Raw genomic sequence first — 24,734 nt, 5'->3', positions numbered from 1 at the left:
TAGGTCGAAAATAAAGGAAGTCATTCTATTCTCTTGTATTCTATTCTTCCTCCTCTTCCTCACGTCCTTCTCTTCCTCCTTCTCCTTCTCCTTCTCCTCCTTCTCCTCCTCCTCCTCCTCCTCCTCCTCCTCCTCCTCCTTCTCCTCCTCCTCCTCCCCTATTCACCTTTCCTGAACAATTTCATTCAGTAGCACTGTACACTAAACAGGACTCACATAGTCACTGACTCACCAGCCATTATTTTGACTCGACGACACACAAAACTCGATCAATAATTCTGGGGTCTGGGAGGTAATTCACCTCCCCCCTCCTCCCCTAGAGGGGTTAAAAACGTCGGCAAATCAGCTGATTGCATCCCCCCTCGCCCCACTCGACAGCTCACTCGATAATTCGAACAGTCTCACTCGATAGACCGGCCGGTCTCGCATCTAGTGCGAAACATTTTCTCGTGTAAATTATTTCTCGGCGTTACTAGGTTTTCCGAGCAAGCTCTAAACGGATTACCACGGGAAAATCTCGTCGATTTTCTTGGCCCACAGAGTGAAAAATCAAGAACGTCACTTAACCTTCCTAGCTGGTAGAGCAAGGTCTACCTCGTTAACCTACCAGCGATATGTTAACCTGTAAGTAGATTATGATGTAATTAGAGTGTAATTGTTTGTACAATTGTGTGTAATATGTTTCACTTGTTTTATTGGTAAATTGTATGATAATTATACTATTTATTGTGCAATTAAGAATTAAAAGTAGAGTGATTTGAACATTTAGTATAATTTTCATCTTCCTCCTCTGCTATAGTCTTGAACTTAAAATTATGGAGAATTTTATTGTGATGTGTTTCTCTTTTCTATAGTGAGGTCCACGTTATAATAGCAGTATATGATTAACAATGGTGTTGCCATCCTTCTCTATCATTCAACAAAGTAGATAGTGCTATCCTTCTCTAGCTGTGCAAAATTATTGTTATTATTCAGTTCTGCAGAACTAAATAACGCATTCTATTTTTGATTTTTTGTTGAGGGTGTTGCCAACATTAGCTCCAGACTTGTGCTTGGGTGGTGATGAGACTGATAATGATGAGGGATGAATGGACCTGCAGCTTTAGGTGGGTTCCAAACCACATGGAAAAAATATTACGAATTATTGTTTGATCATCAAGATGTTTCTTATTTCTACTGAGAGAAGAATAAGCTCACAAGAAATGACTATAGTGAGCTCCTCGTTATAATGTCAGTGGAGAAACATCGTTGCCGATTCTCTGTCTTGCCACTGCCTTCTATAGAAGATAGCTGATACCAGTATATCTGATGTAATATTAGCTGTTTATTCTTGTTTAAAGTAATCTGGAATATATTTTTTTCAATGATTGAATAATAAATGTTCATGAGATTGAATATTTTCTTAAATAATAATATTTCTAAATTGTTAAAAAACGATCTGGCAACGTTTCGGAGCTGGAAAAGGATACCGCTATCTGCTTTGTCAAATGATAGAAAAGGATAAATGTTAATGAAATACTGCTGCCATTATAACGTGGACCTCGCTAGTGTGACGTTTAGGTCAAATAAGACATGCATTAGCTTAATAGTTATAGGACTATTGCATTGGAGATTGAGCATTAGAAACAGATTTTTATAGCTTTCATAAAGTAGGTAAGCTGTATGGTACTCAAAGTTAATCAAAGCCTTTTCCACACGAGTTAATCACCTATGCACTTTTAATGCTTATACTTTATTCCCTCAAAACGTTATTTCTAGTGATGTCTAGGCTAAAACTAGACTTTTACCTATAAAAAAATCTGGTGTGGCGCACTCACACAACTTTCCTTGCCGTTATGAAAATTGATCACTGACGCTAGTGTTCCCGCGCATCTCAAGTCTACTATTCAAATATTTGAGCCAGCTGGTGACAGGGCAATAACGGTGGAGACACACATGAGGTCTGCTATCTCTTCATAGTGAATGATTCAATAGAATCAACAATAATTTGCAATTGAATAATCACATTTTCTCGAATTTAAAGCTATTTTCAATTTTAGGTGAAAATGTTACTGAACATTAATTGTAGAGATTTTCATGCTCAATCTACTCCATTTGATTTTTTTCGTTTCAATTGTATCTGAAGCCTGATAATTGGGAATCTATCTGCATAGATGGGGCGGAACTCCTGAAATTTTTACAGATATGGGACTTGTGGCAGTTGATAGAGCTTATCGATGACTATTTCAGGTATAACTTTAATCAAAATCGTTGAAGCCGTTTTCGAGAAAATCACGAAAAACCCTGTTTTTGACAACATTTTCGCCATTTTAGCCGCTATCTTGAATCACATCAAATCGAAATTGTTCGAGTCGGATCCTTATATTGTAAGGACCTTAAGTTCCAAATTTCAAGTCATTCCGTTAATTGGGAGATGATATATCGTGTACAGACGCACATACACTCATACACACACACACACACACACACACACACACACACACACACACACACACACACACACACACACACACACACACACACAGACCAATACCCAAAAACAACTTTTTTGGAATCAGGGGACCTTGAACCGTATAGAAATTTGGAAATTGGGGTACCTTAATTTTTTTCGGAAAGCAATACTTTCCTTACCTATGGTAATAGGGCAAGGAAAGTAAAATTGCACATCATAGAGCAGTCTAGACTCTTTTGCATCTCAAAACCTTGAGACTGATCTACGATATTTTTTTCTGAAGATATTCAGAAGTGTAGATCGCGTCAAGAGCATTATTATGCTTTAATCCACACAACTCATGTCTTTCAAGAGAGGAGAGATTTGCGAAAATCACGGTCCATAAAATGAATGACATAATGCCTGATTTTACGTAGGTAATGTAGTTTCAAGATGATATTAATCCATTAAATTGTTCATCAAGATAAATTTCATAAAAAGTGCTTTTATATTATTATGAGCTATATCTCCTGTTAGAAAATTGTGAGTAGTTTTGCGAAGTTGTTTATTAGACCTATATTTGATATTTAAAGATTTTTCGTTAAGTAGGCCAGTGCAGTGAATACATTTTGTTCATAGTATTACAGTGCCTAGTTTGAAGCCTAATGTTATAGATAAGGATAAAAGCTTCAAAATTGATTCTTATCAACTCAATTTCCTTGCTAAATCAATAACAGGATTTACAAATATGGAGAGAAATAAAAGTAAGTTCCTTATCGTAAGTCTTTTTAAAAACTTGAGATTCATTAACTTAATTATTGTTTAAATAGGAATCTCACTTTTGTAATAATTGAGCCCGGTTGCAAAAAAGACGGTTAAATTTTAAATGTGATTAATTTCACGAGAACCAATCACAGAATGCTTACTGAAATGAAGGGTTCTCTGATTGGTTCTCATGAAATTAATCACGATTAAAATTTAACAGGCCTTTGTGCAACCAGAACTAAGGCCCGGTTTCACAAAAGCCGGTTAAATTTTAACAGTCATTAATTCCACGAGAACCAATCAGAGAAGCCGTCTCATCAAAAAAGGCCTTCTCTCTGATTGATTCTCGTGAAATTAATCACGGTTAAAATTTAATCGGCTTTTGTGCAACCGGCACTAGACTTTCGCTGCAATAAAACTGTTTTAGGACTAATAAGATTAGTTGCATATACTATTATTTGAGAATTTTTTGTTCTTGAATTGGTATTTTATCAAAATTAAAAAGAAAACCTCAAGTTATATTTTTAGAAGAAATAGAGGTCATTCTTGTTTATCAAAATTTCAAATTTTTATCAACTCATTCCAATACGTTATTGTCCAATGCCTCCTTGATATGCGGTATGCGAATTGCCAAAAACAGATTGGTCATTTGCAAAAAACAACTTCAACCCGTAATTTCATTTCATAATATTACATGAATTCAACAATAAATTAGGCTATATTGTTGGAATTTATTACGTGGATGATCTACAAAATTGAATGTGACAGTTTAATTTCCAATGCCGCCACACGTGTTTTTAAAAATAATGTTTGAAAAAATGACAAATATTTAGGATGCATTGCATTCCCAACCGAAGGTCATTGTTTACTTTGTGAATAACTGAATAGACATTCCTACAAAAATTGGGTTCGTTGAACTGCTTGTAAAAGTTGTAATTCGTATTAATCAATTAATTTTTATAATTTGACAATACTTTTGAATAATTATTTTGTATTTGATCTATTTAATTTTGAACACAATTGATTGAATCAACCTCAAGAGACGTGTCAACTTGTAAGTAAACAAACTCGTGTAGGCTAACGAAATTTTGCAGAAATCTGCCCAATGCCGAAAAATTCTAGGAATGTAATTAGAATTTTGATTCGAATTTACAGATTATTACTCTATTCTAACGTGTATTTTTGTTTAAATAATATATTAATTAAAACATAATTTTGTGAATCAAAGATTTTTCAGCAATCTTTACATTTTTATACCTTTTTTTAAACGTAGGTTACCGGTTCCAATACTGAGAAAGGGTTAAGTTAGTTTTTGGTTGTTTTTCTAGGTTAGAAAATTATTTTTCGTATTGATAATAAATAAAAGATGCTTTAAAATAACATAATTAACATTTAATTACATTTGAAGTAAGAACATTCATTGAATAGTGAGAGAGATGACGAAATATTTAAAATGATTTTTATAAGTTACGTTACGATTACGGTACCGTACCTCACTGCATTTTTTCAATAATTTGACTAATTTTAGTCTACTTTAATCAATTCATCTACAAATAACTGTGGAATGGAATCTATCATTGAACCTATTAAATTGATTAGCTTACATTATAGTGCATATTTTCAGTTGCGAAAATGATATAGGTGATAAGGTATTGTATGAATACATTAGGTTTATTCTGCATCTGTATATAAAGTGACTTTATTTATCTACATCTTCTTTTCAAAATTATTTCTGAACAACCACCTATACTGATGTTCTCGTTATAATAGCAGCATTTGATTACCGTTACATTTGTGTTGCTATCCCTGTCTATCATGCGACAAAGCAGATAGCGCTGTCCTTTGCTAGTTTCGCAACGTTTCCAGATCGTTTTTTTAAGAATGTAGATATTACTATAGGCAGGAAAACGCATTCTTCACCCATAATAATTATCTCAATAGCTCGTTGCTTCTAATAAGGGTGCGGTCACATTGTATTTAATCTGTGACCCCTTCTATATCTTCCCCTCCTGCTTCCTCTTTTTATCCTTCTTCTTCTCCTTCTTCCTCTTCTCTTTCTCCTTTTTCTACTACTCCTTCTTCTTCTCTCTCTCCTTCTTCCTCTTCTTCTCTTCCTCCTTCTTCTTATTCTCCTTTTTCTTCTCCTCCTCCTTCTTCTCCTTCTCCTCCTTCCTCTTCTTCTCTTCCTCCTCGTAATTTGATTTGTTTAATCTAGTAATAATTTAGCATTGTATTGGAGGGTTGAGTGTAAGAGAGGGCCGGCTGCGCCCTAACTCCGCCCTCTCAGGTAAAAATAAAGGCAGCTATTCTATTCTATTCTTTTTCTTCTCCTCTTTCTCCTTCTACTGCTTTCTCTTTTCTTCTTTTTCTTCTTCTTCTTCTCCTTCTTCCTCTTCTTCTCTTCCTCCTTTTTCTTCTCCTCTTTCTTCTTCTTCCTTTTCTCCTTCTACTGGTTCCTCTTTTCTTCTTATTCTTTTTTTCTTCTTCTTCTTCTTCTCGTTCTTCTTTTTATTGCGGATGATGCCCTTATGAGCTTCCAGCTTGTGCGTTTGTAATGGAATGAACGCGTGGATGATTTAATAATAATGATGAAACGTGCATGCCTAACGCCGGGATTCAAACCCACGACGGAACAGGTAGCGCTAGCAGACTGAAGCGTGCAACACCTTTTATAGTTCTCACTATTAGAAGATTATAATATACTCTCCTCGAAATTGAATTTATTTATTCATTTATTTAAACTAATGTATTTAATCCTTTTTAATTTTTTGATTGCAGATTGCGAAATGCTGGTTCTACGAGAGTTCAACTAGGGGGTGTTCCAGAAAGACTACTACTTCCAAATATCAGTGGAATTATAAACTTATATACAAAATAGAATTGATAGGCGTTTACTGCAGTACAGTCTGCAGTATAGTGCAGTTTCAATTTTTATCAAAAAAACACAAACTTAAAATTCTAATTTCTAATTTCTTACTGCAACTTTAAAAAATTGTGTGATTATAATTTTAAAGTCTACAACTATAAACTCTTTCAACTAAACTGGAGTGAATCTTCAGTCTTCCCTTTAAAAAATAAGGAAAATTCAAATCCAGACTTTTTGAATCAAAGACGATCAAAAACGGTCAAGATCGAGTGATATATTATAGCTGAACCTTTTTATATGCTGTGAATTATTGTGCAACATAATTTCATTTATGTGACTTGGACTCTATGCAAATTTATTGAGACATTTATATTTGAGTCCTGAACAATCTCCACACCTAGTGACCAGCGAAAGACAATTTTTATTGCGTACAGAACTCCTCATTTCACATCTTAGTTTTGAAAAATCTTCCTCTATAACTTTTCTGACTCATTTTCATTTACCACAGTTAGTGACAAGTGGAAGAGAATCTAGTGCATGAAAATTCCTTATTTCACATCTAAATTTCAATAAATATTCCTCTGTGTGATCATCTGAATTTTGGAGAATTAATCCAGTGCTTTTCTTCGAAAATTTGAAGAAATTCAAATTCTGTGACTTTTCTATTGAGAAAAATCTGCTACTAAATTTTGAGAACTAAACCTGTGTTTTTGTTTGAAATTTGAATTTTAGAAGCAAAATGCTACGAAAACTAGCTTCACTCGGCTGTCAAAACACTCTACAAGTCTACAAACTTAACCACAGATTTACGAACTACACCCCCAAACTTGTAGTCAACCAGCTGATTAAGTCCAACACTTTCTACTCTAGGGTGCAACCCAAGGAAGCCGAACACAAAAACAAGGAAACCTTGAGTGTACCCATCACAACGTACTGCCCTGAGAAAGATAAAGCCCTGGACCTCACGTTTATCAATGCTGAGGAAGCTTTCAAGTCGAAGAAAACAAGCGATTTACTGAGGGCGTTGGTTGTTTACAACCTGTGCTCCATTAATTTCCTGGTGGAGAACAATGCAAAGCTGATGAAACTATTTAGGGGGTTGTTGGGAGAGAGGTTGTTTGTGTATTTTATGAAGAAAACGTTTTATGGACATTTTGTAGCGGGGGAAGATCAGCATAATATTCTGCCACTGGTGACTCGTATGAAGAATTACGGGGTGGGTTCAATTCTGGATTATAGTGTGGAGGAGGATATCAGCGAAGCGGAGGCTGTTAAACGGGAGTATGAAGGGACCGTTTCCGAGGCGGAGAGAGGGTTGTCGGTGAAGGACAGTGAAGATCAGGAGGTAAATCAGGAGACAAAGTTGAAAACCTACAAGGCTCCCCAACAGTTCTCAGATCGTCGCAAGGATGTGTCAAGTGTGAGAACCTATTTCTATCTAAATGAAGCCGCCTGTGACCGGAGTCTAGAAGTGTTTCAAGAGTGTATTCAGGCTGTGGGAGATGCTCAAAACTATGGGACTGGAGTTGCAGCCATAAAATTGACCGCCCTGGGACGTCCCCAAATGTTGTTGCAGATCTCAGAGGTGATCATGCGAGCTCGGAAGTTTGTCAGTGATGTGGTCCATAGTGGGAACACGTTCACCAACGTTCTCCAGCATCATTTGACCGAGGAAGAGCTGGAGAATCGGCTGCAGAAGGCTGGGATAAAGGATGCTGGAAGGTTTCTCCAGCAGGTTGTCAAGGATAAACAGGGTGTGATACATCTGTTTCCCTGGAATGGGATTGTTGATGAGAATTTAAACCTGAGTGATACCTTCCGGGTGCCCAGTTTGAAAGACGGGAGGATGGTCAGGTTGATTTCACAGCTTTCGCCAAACGAGGAACAGATGTTCCGAAACATGATTCACCGTCTCAATGTTCTCTTACAAACGGCAAAAGAGTATAAGGTTCCTGTGATGGTGGACGCGGAGCAGACCTATTTTCAGCCGGCCATTTCGAGGATAACCATGGAAATGATGCATAAGCATAATGTGAACGAGGCTGTGGTTTTGAATACCTACCAGTGCTATCTGAAGGATACCTATAATGAGGTTCTCAATGACCTTGAACAGGCTACTAGGGAGGATTTCTATTTTGGCGCGAAAATTGTAAGGGGTGCCTACTTGGAGCAGGAGCGGTTTAGAGCCGAAAAGTTGGGTGAGTTTTTCTATTTTTTCCCAATTTTTTAATTTGTTTTTTGAATTCTTAAATTTTGTTATCCATCAAAAACTGCTTACTATTGAGTTACTTTTTTGATATTAAATAGAACGACTATAGAAGTCAATTAAATTACTGTGGATAAATTCATTTATTGAAGAAATTTGACTGCTAGTCGTTGGTTCTAATATTAACCTTCCGGTAGTCGCACCCTACTCAATCACACGAGCAGTCGCGTGTTGTATTTTGTACAACATTCAATTTTCCAAGTGTTATGTACTCTGTTTACTGTCAAAACATATTAATTAATTGTATTACTTTCTCCATCTTCTTGGATTATTTTACGCCTATAAACATTTGGATGATTACCATTTCATAGCCCAATAAGGTACATCAAGCAAAGCCATCAATTCCGTGTTATTGGTTCGTTTACAGTCCCCGTATACAGTCTTTCCCTATCTTATGCACTGTGGCGACTAAATGGCACCTAAAGACTGAACCATTGCTCGGTTGATACTGCAACTCAGTGGAGTTATGGGGGAAAGTTTTGGAATGCATAGTTGACTCATTCACTGACACACCCCATTCAATAGTTTTGTGCTGCAAAAAAACTGACACTATTGTACTGTTTACAACAGCGCGACTGCCGGAAGGTTAATAACAAAAAAGTGATTGAAAATGTCTTAATTGTTTTTAATTAATATTAGTATACACAAAAGATAGCATAAGAAGATATCCCATGATATAGGGCGTTTATGTTACAAATTTCACTGTTAAATCAAGCCGATAGTCCTAGTAGTTGTTTTTTATTAAGCTTTGGTGAATTCTCACATACTATGCCGTTCTTACACTCTCACACTCCCAACAAAAAGAGTTATAATAGACAGTAGTCGAAAGTAATCGGCTTGAGTTAACAAAAAATCAGTTTGAAATTTGGAACATATTATACCATGTGACCATTTGGACCTAAATCATGAGATATCTTATTATGCTAGCTTTTCTCTACCGTATGGTATAAGTTCTCAATTACTTATTGTAATTCAGTATACAATCAATATTTATGAATAATAGTGAATAAATGATATCCTCATTGTAATAAATGATAGTGGAGACTGATTTGGGTGCTTTATAATTCTTCAGATACTTTTTTTGGTATGATATAGTGATATGTATCCATAATGTCTAGAAATATCATGAATTTATTGAAAAATGACTTACATGTTTCAACACCTATGGTGTTACACTGAACATGACATCATAGGTGTTGAAACATGTATGTGATTTTTCAATAAATTCATGATATTTCTAGACATCATTCTAGTGTATTATTATAGTCTACCTTGTTTTTGAAATAAATAGGCCTAATGATGAATTGAATATAATTTAGATGGAAAGAACAATATGTTAATACTGGTTGTAATCATTTTATTCCTTACATGATAATGAAAATCCTGCTTTATTAATTAACAGCTTTGAAATGTTTCATCCACATGTGATTGATTATATAGGTATTAAAGGAAAGATTTACAGATAGATCGTTATTGATTCATACAATAAGTACATCATCAGAAATCATAGGGAGAGAAAAAATAAGGTAACCTTGTGATATTCTCTCCCAAATTTAGATAACGTTACAAGTTAGTCTGAAATAGACTATAGAAGAGACCTATAATGAGGTATACGTTATAATGGCAGTGGAGAAAGATAGGAGAACAACGTTGCCCATCCTCTGTCTTGTCAATGCCTTCTATAGACGGTAGCTGATAAATTCAAATTTATTGCATTACAAAAAATATTCACAAATGAATACAGATTACAAAAAAGTAATATTTGAAGGTTAATTAAAGGATAAAGGTTTATTAATTTAATATTAACGGTTCATTATCGTTTAAAATAATCAATTATATTCTATTAAGCAAGAAAATTATATTTTTCAATAATTTCATAATGATTTTTCATAACTAAGATGAGATATTTTGTTAATTTATTATTAATTCTACATTGTTAAAAGACGATCTGGCAGCAGAGCAAAGCGAGAAAGAGATAGTGCTATCCGCTTTGTTGAATGATAGACAAGGATAGCAATACAATTGGTAATCAAAAACTGCCATTATAACGTGGACCTTACTGTAGGGGAGATTTATATGTTCTAATAAACTCAACATAAGTAAAGAAAAAATAATTATTCTTTAGGCCTTACAGTATAAAGTAGAATCGTTCATAGTCATAAATAGTAGTACTAATACTAGGCTACAAGAAACAATTCAGTAATAAGGCCAATACTAGCCATAATTTATCAGAATAGATATTTTTGAAGGTAAAAGTCAATGATAAGAAGTCAATTAACTGCAGAATAATAATTATCAATCGACTCTAATGTATGTGGAGACTTAAATAATAAGCCCACTTATGATAATAAATCATAATATTATTGTTTGTGATTTTTTGAAAATGAGTCAAAGACAATTTTGAGGTCAAGGAGGAAATTAGGCTTTGTCTAATTTAATGATTCATGCATTATTATTGAAAGGCTGTATTAGAACGCAACTGAATATATTCTCTCTCTCACTCTGTCAACCTTATTAACATGTCTAATACTACTCTACTATATCTATAGTGAGGTGCACGTTATATTGGCAGTGGATAAAGATATCCACTGCCTTTTTTCTAAAAAGTCTTATTATTAAAGTCACCCTTGTACTACCAAGCGGGGTAATTGGACTACCCCAACCTACATTTTCCCCATTTTTTTGTAGATAATGTTGTTGTATTTCATTGAAACCTTGAGTACTTGTTAAAAACATATCACTTTAGTTGTTTTTTCTCATAAAATCATCTCATTCCTCTTATTTTTTCAATTATTAGCAGATTTATCCTTGGGGTAACTCTATTACCCCGCTTGGTATTCCATGTCATGCAATTTTTTGGTATATTCCATCCCTTATCGGAATGCATAAGATATAAATTTATGTCCAATTATCATTTTTTCGCCAAACCTGATTCATAATGATCACTTGAAATCTAAATTTGAAAAAATTGCTTCTCTATAGCCATTTAATTATTTGACAACATTTCCCCTACATCTATTTGATAGAATGCTCAATTTTTTTGTCCTGTCAGTTTTTGATTGAAAACATATTTTTCAACAAAAGAAATTTATTTTTAATTATATTAAAAGCTTTTGTAATGCATTTCATAGATGAATTAATGGAAAAAATATAGAATAAAGATATAAAACAGAAATCTTGTTGGGGTGACCCAGTTACCCCAGTTGGTATTCCGTGTATGTGGAGAAGGTTGGTAGTCCAAGGGTTAAAGTCTTTTTATTTCTTATGTCTTCCTTCATTTACTATTCTAAGGTAAATGGGACGCCTCTACCAATTATGTAAAGTAAATGGTGGGAATAAGAGATACTTTTTGCGTAGTTGAGAAGTTAATATTGTGGTAATTATTCATATTGAATGTAAAAGACTAAGAAATTGTCAAAAAACACTGATTTATTGATAATTGGAAAACTTCCAATTATCAATAAATCAGTGGTTTTTTGACAATTTCTTAGTCTTTTTCATTCAATAAGAGATACTATAGCTTTCGGTTTTTATTTAACATAAAAAATTATTTATTTAATACAAATATTCCAATATGAAACTGTGCGAAACTGAAAACAAATGCAATTGGGATAAAGGAAAGATTAATCAACAATCGAAATTTCTGATTATAAATAATCAGATAATAATTTAAGGGCTACTCGCTTAGCTGATCTGTGGTTCTTCAGTTATTTTTATAATAAAACAAAATTACTATTTAGAATTATGGATCTGAAAAATAAAAAATGTACAATTAACTATTTAACCAACCTCACAATATTGAAAGTAAAAAGAAATGGACATGAATTAAATACAACAGAACAGTTTGAAATTTATAAAGCCACCATCCTAGACAACAACAACATACTAAATGAACAGCTGAATTTCAAATCCAACAAACTTTTTGATCACATAATAAACACCACAAATCTTCCTAACCATCAAAACATTTCCGGTCTACACTGTTGAAAATGATTGCCAAGCAATGGAAAGTACTCCAGTCAGTAAGTAAAAGTTTTTAATATTTACTCAATAATTGACTGCATGTCGTGTTAAAATACATAGGAAAAAAAAGTGTGTTTATACAAAGCAGCTCGGAATGGATCAAGAAATCATCACAATTAACTATTATCTTACTTTACCTTAAAAAGAGTCCCTTGGCCTGCTCCTCAAGGTCCGGTTAAACCACTCCCAACTTTTAAATAAAAAAAATATATAAAAAAAACTCTGCCAGTTGATTGAATCAAAAACACCAGCTTTCCCTACAAGATTCAAATCCTGAAATAAACAATTATGTAGGTTTAAACTGCCCGGACTGCGACAGCCTATAATTGAATTCTCAAGACAGAATCCTTCGGGTAACCAATGCCTTAACTCAACAACTAACTTCACAAACGGTTCAAGGAATACGGGCCTCGAAAGAAAAATTCAAAATCTATGTGAAAAACACATGCAGCCTTGATTCACAGACCAAAAGTCAACTCACTCTTGTTTGTATAGCATGGAGCTAAAAACCATAATATTGCCTTCACGAAACGTGATAAAACACACGTTTCATCTTTGTACATTGGAGATCTTCTTGCTTTATCAATTACATTCAATAATTAAATCCGCGACCAGATTTCCAATTCACAAAATAATATTTCAAAAATTGAATAGGTTTTGATGTCATGTATGACACTCTACTTCTAAATTGTTAAAAACGGATTTTAGCAACGTTGTGGAGCTAGAAAAGGATAGTGCTACCTGCTTTGTGGAATGATAGACAAGGATAGCAACACCAATGTTAATCAAATACTGCCATTATAACGTGGATCTCACTATAATATACGAATTGTTCTCACTTTTATCAATTTATTTTGAAATTTGGTTGTAGTTTTTTGTTCATTTTTTCAGGGCTCGAAGATCCAACGAATCCAAGTTTTGAGGCGACAACAGATATGTATTGCAAAGTTTTGATGGAGTTTCTCGATAGAATCCAGAAGAATAATCAGCAGGGAAAATCAGCAGACGGTCAGGGAAAGGTGAAAATATTTTCAATCAAATAATTGTAAATGGTACGGTTATACCGTATGTATTTATTTTAAGTTATCTCTCTTTATTCTTTATTGATTCATACAATAAGTACATCATCAAAATGATTGGGAGAGAAAAATAATGTAACCTTGTGCTATTCCTCTCCCAAATTTAGATAAGGTTACAGCATAGAGAAACAATAGCGTAAGTAGATATCCCATGGTATAGGGAATTTATGTCGCAACTTTTACTGTTATCTCAAGCCGATTATTGGCGATTATTGTCAATTTTTACTGTTTTTTGGGATGAGAGTGTATGAACGGCACAATTTGAGAGACTACCAGCGTCACACAGCTGCATGGGAAAGAACTACGTGAACTTTTGGCTTGGGATAACAGTAAAAGTTGCGACATAAACGCCCTATACCATGGGTTACCTACTTTATACTATCGTTTATTCTATATGGTTACACATAGTCCGAATCCGAAATAGGTTAAGGAATTTATTGTAGTTGTTCACTTCACAAAAATTTCAGTCCTTAATTATTTTCACAAAGTAGATTTTTAAATTTAGATGCTTCAAAACCAAACATAGAATTGAACTGCTTTGCGGTAATTGAAGAAATAATATTTTTACCTGCAATTGGTTGAATACTTTTTTGTATACAGTTGTATCTATAAAATATTCATTAAAAATAATAATAAAGTTTATTCCTTTAAGTATACAGAATATACAATTGGAAACGTCAGCCATGAATTAAATTAAGATCTAAACAAATAATCAAGTAAATTCCTTAAATTCTATGCACTATAATACAATAATATTACTTTCAAGTATAATGTCAATAGGAAATATAAACATATATTCAGAAATAATTGTTAAATTATCCCTTCATCCATATTAAAATACTCAGCTAGTGAATAAAGAGGATTTTCTGTTAGAAGCATTTTTAATCTATTCTTGAAGGCATTTATTGTCATGGCTCTCACATTGATGGGTAGCTTGTTGAATATTTTCAAAGAAACTAACTTTGAACTTTTCTGATGTCTATTAAGTCTGGTATAGGGCACATCAATGTGTTGCCTATTTCTTGTATAATGGTGGTGAATATTTTCCCTACATATATAAACAAATTCATATTTTTCGCCACACTGCACAGAAAGCAGCTGTTTTCCAGTCCCTACGTAGATCTGAAAGACATTGTTAGCAGACGACTCTCGTCTGACGTCAGAACAGGTTTCAGGCCGGAAAGAGTAGCCTTTCCAGCCGCTAACAGGGAACTGAGAAAGGTGATCAAAAAACAGCTGATCAAAAAACTTTTCATTATTTGTGTTCATTATTCAATAATTGAAACATTTATCATCTTATTGTCATTTGAAAGAATAAAAAAGTATAAACTCAACCTCCCACATAATTGAACATCATCTTTTAGGTTATTTAGCCAAATCAGAATAAAAAGTAAAAATACTTGGACAATTTCCTGATATTCAGATTACCTCAGATTTGCTAGAGCTATCACCTTCCACTTCTGCTTTTGGAAGTGCTTAGTAAACAACTATTCTCATATATATATATATATATATATATATATATATATTATATATATATATATATATATATATATAGTTTATTTTTGTGTGTGGCGAAAAATAGCGTTCGCACCACGGGCAAAAATGTTTTCCCGGCTCTCAATCTTTTCTAGTCCTCGGCCTACGGCCTCGGACTTGAAAACCGATTTCGAGCCGGAAAAATTTCATTTTCTGATCTAGGTGCGAAATATACTATTTCTTTACATTTACAGCCAACATGAGAACAATCAAGCTATAAACAGTCATTATCCCTTGATTGATGAACAATGGCTTGCAGTGCTCCAAGTAGTCAGCATTGGAAATGAAAATGAAATGAAAATGAAAAAATTCTTTATTAGGCGGAGTTAGGACTTCGCCTAATAAAGAATTTTTTATAGTTCTTATTGCCTTCTTTTGAAGCAGTAGGATTTTATGAGTATCAGGAGAACACCCCCATAGAGAGGGACCATACGAAAAAGTACTTTGAGAGAAAGCAAAGTATGTCATCTTTAGGAACACATTCCTTTAATCTTCGTAGGAGATACAAAACTCGGTTCAGCTTGGAACATACATAATCAATATGAGGGCCCCATGTTAGTCTTTGGTCGAGATGTATACCAAGAATCTTCACACTCTTCACATTCCTCTCATCCACTTGTCTCAAACCTAAGATCATTTCTTGTGTCTTTCCACTATTGAGAAGCAAGTTATTTGCCCTGGACTTGGCTGGATTTGACTTACTTGTTCTTGACAAGTAGACATCTTTTCTGTCAGAATTGCAATGTCAGAATCGGTCGAGAGCATGGATGTGTCATCTGCATAGCAAACTATTCTTGAATCAGTGCTGAAACCTGTATCATTCATCATCACAAGAAATAGCAATGGTCCCAATATTGATTGAATTCGAGCAAAGAGTCTTGATTTTATGCTTTTCCAACAATGATTTATTACTTTGCATTTGAAGTAGATTCATTTTATTGTCATTAATATTATTGCACTATATTGAGCACTTCAAATTACAGGACCATGTTAGAGCTAACAATTCATCTTCTAACACCAGATATGTGTTTTAATATGGAACCATTAATATGGAAATAACAGTATAAATAATACACTTATGGAAATTACTGAGATATTGCAATTATTCAAATGCTAATGAATTAATTATTATTATTAAACGAAAATCCAAATTAATATTGAAATAAGTTTCAATATATATCCACAAATCAAGTCAACCTTGTATTGAATACTACATAGTCCATCAATTTATTCTGTGTGATACGTTTTTTTCTCGATGATGTCACTATAATAACTGTCTTTCTGTTGGATTATACTACACTATGGAATTGATTGATATTTTAATTATATTATTTCTCTGTAGATTGATAGGTATTATCGCTCTTTTTCTACAAATGGGTGTAATTTATAATGGTTAATGATACTAAAAATCCTTGTTTTGTATGTATGTGCGAGCTTGCACTCAATCATCTTCATTTCATCTTCATTACATCATACTTAAATTCTAAATCTTCCTTCTTCCCAACTCCTTTTCCTAGACCTACTAAATCTTCAACTATATCAATTTATAAAATAAATAATCTTACTTATAACACTTTGTAACTGACTCCTATTCGCGGACAAAGTCCAGTAACATACTGTACTTTTTGTGAGTAGTATCGTGTTCACTTGTAACTTGTGTTATACTTTTGTTAATATTTTGTATGAATTTCGAGTGAATAAAATTTGATTTGATTTGAAATGCTGTAATTCACCCCAAGGACTTCTGCTACTGCAAATATTGACAAAAGGGTGAACAAGAGTTGATAGGTAATTTTTGAATAGTAGCGCTCATCGAATTTCCATCAAGCTGTTTACCCTGTTGTCAATATTTGCAGTAGCAGAAGTCTTCTGGGTGAATTACAGCATTTAATTTGGATTCTCGTTTAATGATAATAGTATAATTAATATTATTTATCTTAACTGAGGAGAGAATCCACACCATCAACATGTGTTCTAAGTGTTTCAACGTTTCCAATATTTTATATTAGTAAATTAATATTAAATCTATTATAATGTCCACTGATTATTTCAAACAAGATGAATGAACAGTTGATATGACATCAGATATACCGGTTTCAGATATAGAAGGCAGTACCGATGCAGAGAATCAGCAACGCCTTTTTCTCCTATCTTTTGGTAAAGAGTTAGTGGGGAGGATATTTTTAACATTCTTTCCGAAGAATGGACATTGATATGTCCAAAGCTCCGCCAATTTATGTAGATGCATAACAATATGATTATTATCTATAGTTATTATATCACAAATTGCTTTTTCATATCATATACAGTTCAATAATTATTTTCTTAGTCTATATTATGTAAATTCATCTATAATTTTGCTGTATTGTAAGCTATTGTATATAAGTGTATAAGCCAGTATATATTGTAATCTACATAAATAAAGTACTCAATCAATCAATCCACTGTCATTATAACGTGGACCTGACTATTGCTTCGAGTATTTAATTATCAAGAGGCAAAATGAAAATTTTATTATTATTTTTGTATTAATTGTGTTTTGGCAATTTTTTTTTTTGCAGGTGATGGTGATGGTAGCTTCCCACAACGAGGAGACTGTGCGATTTGCAATAGAAGAAATGCGTCGAGCTGGCATATGTCCTTCCCATAAGTCTGTATTATTTGGTCAGCTGCTGGGAATGTGTGATTATATTACCTTTCCTTTGGGACAAGCCGGGTACGCGGCATACAAGTATGTGCCCTACGGACCTGTGACCGAGGTAAACCATTATCTAGTTCATTTATTCTACTAACTTATTAAAACAACTTACAAATAACATAAAACAAGTAATTTATTTATTAAGGCCGGTTACAGAGCTCGACCGACCGTCAGTGCGTACGTCAGTCGCCCTTGTCGTTTCCATAGATATTTCATGTATCCGCGTACAGAGCAGGACTGACAGCACGCATGCGCACGGTCAGGACCATGCGTTTTACACTGCGTACGAAGACCATCGGTCGAGCTCGTGCGCATCCGTTCCATCGGTCGACTGACGCGCTATTGAAACAAATAGAAGCTTTCAGAGCTGTACTAATCAGTAGCCTGATCGCAACATAACCAGTGTGCTGATACCTCTGCCCGACAATCAGCTGATATTGAATTGAATAGCATAATAAATGAATTCAATTAATAGTGTCATATTTGAATTGAGAGTTTTTCTATACATCTTTTCAATCATTTCTAAATTTTGTATTGAAATAGTTATTTGTGCAACTAGTGCGCAAAGTGACATTTTGCTGCACCAAAAGAAACGTTTACTTGAATGGTTTCTTGAGTGCAGCAGAGGAACTTTGCGCACGTATTTCACATTAAGTTTTTCCTACAGTTACCATTGAATATGAAAAGTGGGTAATTATGGGTAAAATTGCCTGAAATGCATAAAATATTTTTCTGTGTAATTTTATTATTGATAAAATCCTTAATCCTAAAATCCTAAAGTCCTCGTTGTCGTTAGTTATAATATATAATGAATAATAATTAGCGCGTTGTGCTTGGTTGCACCTCTGCTCACTATAGCAGCCACAGCAGTCACTGTTACCAACTTCATTTTGATTTTGCTGCACTGTTGCTCCATATAACCTACTAAGTATTTTGCGTTGCATGTTGCAAATCTGGAGTGCAGAAAAATTTTTCCCGCACTAGAGCGGAAAAGTGATTCTTTGCGTTCTGTAATCAGTGCAGCAATGGCCACTTTTCAACGTAACTGTAGGAAAAAAAATTAATATTATCTACATTTATTTGTTCTGTAGCTTAAAGTGACTGCAAGTATTCCCAATGGTAATACAAGCTCGAAATAACTCAAAATTACTGATGGAAATTCTGAGGTAGTTGAAAAATGTATCTTCACTCCAAGCAATAATGTATATAATGGTACTAAATTCCCTTTGAAATGCTCTTTGGGCGACCATCGGGTGAACTTGATATCTTCGTATTTTAATCTTTCGTTTACGAAGATAATAAGCTGTAATTAAACAATCTTTAAAGGCGTCCATTTTGTGAGTCAGAAAAACTGATGTATGGTCAGGATGGTGCATATGCACTGACGGTCGGTCGAGCTCTGTAACCGGTCTCACTCATAGAAATAAGACTTCTTATAAATCAGTGGTTGCTACATTTTTAATTAAGTATTATCATAGAAAACAGATAGCATAAGAAGAAATCCCATGGTATAGGTATGGACCACTGGTATAAATCCATATATGGTATAAACCACTGATTCAATCTTCTTGAAAATTGCACTAATAAAAATGAGACATGTTATAAGTCGTAAGTGGTTGCTAAACTTGTTATTTAACGAACTATCATAAATATAGACTGGCTTGCAGTGCTCCAAGTATTCAGCATTGGAAATAGTTTTTATTGCCTTCTTTTGAAGCAGTAGGATTTTATGAGTATCAGGAGAACACCCCCATAGAAAGAGACCATACGATTTATATTATATAAACTGTATTTAATTTTATTATTCTTGTCTTGGAAATATTAAAATATATTAATATCGAGGATCATTATTTGGTGGATGAAAACTTGTTTTATTGAAAGGAAGTAGCAAGTTCTTAGTTAAGAATGCTTGAATCAATGAGAACAAAAGACTCAGGCCTGTTTGGAATTGAGCAATTTTAATTTTGCTAATCATTCAATTTAGTTCTAGAAATGCACAATAGGCTTAAGCCCAGAACTGTATTTAAAATGTATTTTTTATCGATTATATTTTATTTTCATCATTCTTGTTTATTAAGCTTTATAGCTAATGTTGTTATTTACACCCTGATGTTTATTCCGTTTTTTATTCATCTTTGAAAATTGTTTTTTATAGCTAATGTAAAGCTTTAATAAAATTGTATATAATGTAATGTTACAGTTTGTCTGATAGTATCGATATATGGATGGAAAGTAACTTCTCAATAAATGCATAGATTGTTCGCTCAATAAAAAAGTGCATAAATACAATCATATGAATGAATTTGTGTTAAATTTATTAATCGAGTTTTTAATTTCAACATCGAGTTATCAAGATTCGTTTCTAAAAGGTTTGTATCATTATATTCGTTATTTGTTTTCAGGTTCTACCCTATCTCTCGCGCCGTGTAGTCGAAAACAAAGGGGTGCTAAAGAAGGTAAAAAAGGAAAAAGAACTGCTCTGGCAGGAAATTAAGAGAAGGTCTCTCAATAACCAATTGTTTTACAAACCACCCTTGTAAGAACAACCCCAGGAGGAGAGAAATATTGTGTATGATACTGTAATATAATGTTGAATGTATTAACATGAACGCTTTCCAAGTCCCGTTTGCACAAAATAGTGTGTGTTAAATTTTAACAGGGGTTAAATGCCACGAGACCTAATAGAAAGGAGGTTTCTTTCTCCTCTTTTCGAGAAGAAGACTCCTCTGATTGGTTCTCGTGGTATTTAATCACCATTAAAATTTAACAGACTCGAATGCAACCGGGCCTTAATTTAATACTAGAGTAAAATCTAGTCTAGATTAAAAAACATGATGAACTGCAACATAATACACGTTTAGAGAGATCTAAAATTTTGCTAGATGCTCTATGAGATTGTTCTATTTGACTGTTAACATCACTAGAAGTGTTTGAGGAACTTGAAATAAATTTGTATCTAAATTTTGACTTTATTGGAAGAATTTAGATTATTTTACTTTTCAATGTGATATTTTCAACTAAACCAAAGTAATTTTTCTACTTCTCTTTCAAGAGTAAGTTATCTACTGATCTTTCAAAATTATGTTAGTTATCTTTGAGATAATATAAATTAAAATCTAGTGAGTTGGTATATTATTTTGAAATACATTTTTGTATTGTTTGAGTGTGAAACATTTATTTGCTTTAACCAACTATATTTCCAATAGTGTGGCTTGAGATACAGATTGAATGAGTGACAAATAGCCTCATCTTAATAATAATTCTATTATAAGGGAGGAATTTGAAGTTTTTGTATGTGATAGGAATTATCTTGGAATTTTAGCCTATAATTTTGAAAAAAGACAAAATCATCTTTATTGTTCTATTGATAAGGAAGGATTTAAAACACTGTTTCAATAAATACTGACAAGATCCTATTGATGAGGAAGGATTAGAAGTTTTTGGGTGGTAAGAATTATTCTTATAATATAATTATTATCTTGGAATTGTATAATTTTGAGAAAAGTAATAAGAAATAATCTTGATTATCCTATTGATGAGGAAGCATTTGAAGTTTTTGTGTGTGATAAGAATTATCTTGGAAATGTATAATTTTGATAGAGGGTATCGGTGATGACATATTATTATCTTTCTAGTATTGATAAGGAAGGATTAAAGAAGGATGATGAGAATTATCTTGAAATTGTATAATATTGAGATGGGTATTAAGTGTGATGTCATAGCTGCATTGTAAATAGGTAGTCCTCTAATTGTGAATTGGAGAAATATTAATTAAAGCAGCGTTTTGCGTCAAACGCAATGTTTTGGGTCAAAAAACGCAATGTTTAGCGTCAAAAAACGCAATGTTTTGCGTCAAAACGCAATGGTCTGTGTTGCAAAGCAGCTAGAACATAGCCTACTAACATACATCATGTTTAGAATGAAATATGGTAACTGAGTGTGTAATTTTGTAAGAATTTTATTCGATAAATTCTATTGAAATGTTTTGACAATCAAGTGAAAGATTTGAACTGATATGTTAATGGATAAATTCTGTAAACAGTAAGCTTAACACCAAATAATTGATGTAATATATGGTAAATCATTACAGATGTGTTAACACTCTTTGATAATTAAAAAAATAGTGCAAAATTTAAATTTGATTCATTGAATAGATGTAGCTAGCGTGTATTAATCATTATAAAGTAAAAGAGATGAATTACACATTGTATTCACTGTAATAAGCTGGGTTTACACCAAAGTTATTGAAAAAATGTTAATAACATCATCCTTATGGATTCTATTAGATTGAACATAACTTATCATACACATGATGAACATACGTGTTTGTAAAGTTCCGTTCAATCTAATAGAATCTATAAGGATTATGTTATTATAGTCTACTGTTTGTAACTTTGGTGTAAACCCAGCTTAAAGGTATTGTTTATTAGATTTGGCATGTTAAATTAATACATGTGTTACCATAGATTGAGAGAAATATAGATTAGGGTACCGTTAGTTTAGATGTATATTATGATAAACTCCTACAATACTCAAATCATTGTTAGGCTGATATATATTTTCCAATTTCTTGTTTTCTATCTATTATTCTTGATTTAATTGTATTGTTCTCGACTGAGTCATTGTCAATATTGTAGAACCGTTCCATAATTGAATAAAAACACACATATGTTGTCAAATTCTACACATTTTTATTCGGTACACGACCATGGCTTCGTGACCACACCGGACTGTCAACAGTCAACTTGAAAATGTGACCGGTGTGGTCAAGCCATGGTCGTGTACCAAATAAAAATGTGTAGAATTTGACAACATTTGTGTCTTTTTATTCAATTATGTATTATTCTCATTAAATCAATAGTTCATGGACCAATTTTGAAACAGTTCTGATTGTTACTTTCTTGTTTATTTTCCAAATTTATCAGAATTTTTGGAAATATGGGAGAAATAGGTATGCTGTAATTTTCATACCAGTCCAAAGTACTTACGAAATATAATAATCCTTCAAGACTGATTTTTGTTGAAAAATTGAAGCTCATTATTATTACAGTAGTAAAGTAACAATTTGATCATTGTAAAATGCTATGGTCTACACTGTGAAGTTATATAAATCATACTATTATTTTCAGTTTAATTTGTCTTCTCATCTATTTATTAGATTTATCAATATTATTACAGGCTATGTCCACATTTCAGGAGTATTAGTTAAAGTATTAGTAACAATGATCAATTAATTGATTATGTAATAAATTTAGAAAAAAATAGAATAAAATATTAGAATAATCACCAAAAATGATACTATCCCATTCTTGGTTGTAGAAACTGCACGCTTATCTATTTGCAATGTATTACTACAAAGTATATGTTACATTAGTGTTGATAACTGTTACTTTAGGGTACTTTATAGCTGTAAGAAGTGATGAACAATCCTTCTCATTCCTCCTGAATATTACTACAAAGTATCTGTTACATTAGTCAATAACTGTTAATTTAGAGTACTTTATAGTTGTAAGTAGTGATGAACAGTCCATCTAGTTACTTCTGAATACTGTCATAGATATCTCCTGAAAAAGTATTCCTAGATAATTGTTTCTCTGTGATACTAAGTAATAGGAGAGTATTATTGTTGAGTATTATCGTTGTTTAGTGAGCATTATCATAGAGAGAAACAATAGCTTGAGTTTTGATAATTGCGCTATTGTTTCTCTATCGTATTATGGTAGTAGTAATAGTGCTAAAATCAAATGGCCAACTCTGGATTTTTTGGATAATTTTCTTGTAAAATTTGTCATTTATATTCAATAATGTAAGGTCAAGATGAGGCTCATTTTTTATTGAGTAAATTTAGTTTTGTGATAGAATTCTTTTGTTGTGATCCTAAATCTCATTGTGCCGGTTGCACAAAAGCCGGTTAAATTTAATCGTGATTAATTCCAAGAGAACCAATCAGAGAAGCCGTCTCATCAAAAAGCCTTCTTTGATTGGTTCCCGTAAAGTTAATCACGGTAAAAATTCAACCGGCTTTTGTTTTATTATGAGCTTGTACAGTTATTGGCAAAAGTACTTTATCTGTAGAATAAGTAGAATAATCTTCTATATTCTGTGTTTGTATTTTCTGTATGTTTTTATTCTCTGATTTACGTTCATCGATTTATTTTTGCCATTACAGTATTTTTAAAACATTGTTTATTTTTTACTAAACTGACTCAGACAACGTTCATGGATTTATTTACAGTATTTCTAAAACATTGTTTTCTCTTGTAATTTGTTTTTCTTCTACTAACTTGTGTAAAACTTTTTGTCTCAGACAACCTTTCATTGGTTTATTTTTGCCAGTATTTTTAATGCTCCTTATGTCATTTGTAGTTTTCTTCTGTGATTTGATTATTTTTTCTTTCTTACCGAATTTTTCCAGAAATGTTTTAGAATTGTAGTTACTTTTATTTACTGCAACCACTGTTTTTCTCCATTTCAATGGAGTAATCGCATTATAGCTGCCTCAGTTCTCCATTTTTTTTTAAAGAAGATAATAGCTGCTTTAGTTCAATAATTGTGTAAAATAGTACAATAATATTGGATTCATGACAATTATTAGGTAGTAGTATATATACATCATAATTATGATGAAAATAGATATGAGCTTTTTGTTATAGACCAGGCCTAAAAGTTGTATACGTTGTTGGTGTTGTTAAAATGTGGAATGGATTATTGAATAAAATTGTATTTTTTGGAGACAATTTTTCTTCAATACCCCTATTTATTAGATACGACAAAGTTCTACAGGAGAATGGATTGAAGTATACTTCAATTTTGGTACGGAACAATAAAGAGGAAATGTTCAAAGATAATATATCTCAATATTATAAAATACCTATATCAATAATAGTTAATGAAATTTACGAAAATCAAGGAATAGGCTACATAAAATATTATGATTGATTTTTATGGACAATAACTCGAAATTATCCATTTTTATGCAATTACCATAAGATTTGTCTTTCATAGATATTAATATGACAATATTATTTTCTGAAGAATATGACTTTTTCTCAGAAGAATATTTGATG

At 32.8% G+C, this 24,734-nt stretch overlaps 1 protein-coding gene across 3 annotated transcripts; it reads left to right on the top strand.

Annotated features, from left to right (window-relative positions):
* The first annotated feature begins 380 nt into the window (after positions 1-380).
* LOC111048575 (proline dehydrogenase 1, mitochondrial) lies at positions 381-22,341 on the top strand. 3 transcript variants are annotated; one of them, XM_022334490.2, is made up of 5 exons: positions 381-624; positions 5,975-8,260; positions 13,243-13,370; positions 17,531-17,728; positions 20,070-22,341. In XM_022334490.2, exons 2-5 carry the CDS (start codon positions 6,802-6,804, stop codon positions 20,205-20,207), a joined length of 1,923 nt encoding a protein of 640 aa, XP_022190182.2. In that variant the 5' UTR covers positions 381-624; positions 5,975-6,801; the 3' UTR covers positions 20,208-22,341. The 3 variants fall into 3 exon arrangements, with proteins under 3 accessions (XP_022190182.2, XP_039295276.1, XP_022190180.2); XM_039439342.1 differs by lacking the exon at positions 381-624 and adding an exon at positions 3,073-3,195; XM_022334488.2 differs by lacking the exon at positions 381-624 and adding an exon at positions 4,064-4,250.
* Positions 22,342-24,734: the final 2,393 nt, after the last annotated feature.

Source organism: Nilaparvata lugens, chromosome 12 (genome assembly GCF_014356525.2).
Source record: "Nilaparvata lugens isolate BPH chromosome 12, ASM1435652v1, whole genome shotgun sequence".
NCBI classification, from domain to species: domain Eukaryota; kingdom Metazoa; phylum Arthropoda; class Insecta; order Hemiptera; family Delphacidae; genus Nilaparvata; species Nilaparvata lugens.
The sequence above is the reverse complement of the archived record's forward strand: the minus strand, read 5'-3'. Positions and strand labels throughout refer to the sequence as shown.

Excerpts from the sequence above, each read along its gene's own strand:
- LOC111048575 (XM_022334490.2), top strand. The coding sequence starts at position 6,802 with ATGCTACGAAAACTAGCTTCACTCGGCTGTCAAAACACTCTACAAGTC. Across the intron at positions 8,261-13,242 it reads GTTTAGAGCCGAAAAGTTGG|GGCTCGAAGATCCAACGAAT; the intron begins GTGAGTTTTTCT and ends TCATTTTTTCAG. Across the intron at positions 13,371-17,530 it reads CAGCAGACGGTCAGGGAAAG|GTGATGGTGATGGTAGCTTC; the intron begins GTGAAAATATTT and ends TTTTTTTTGCAG.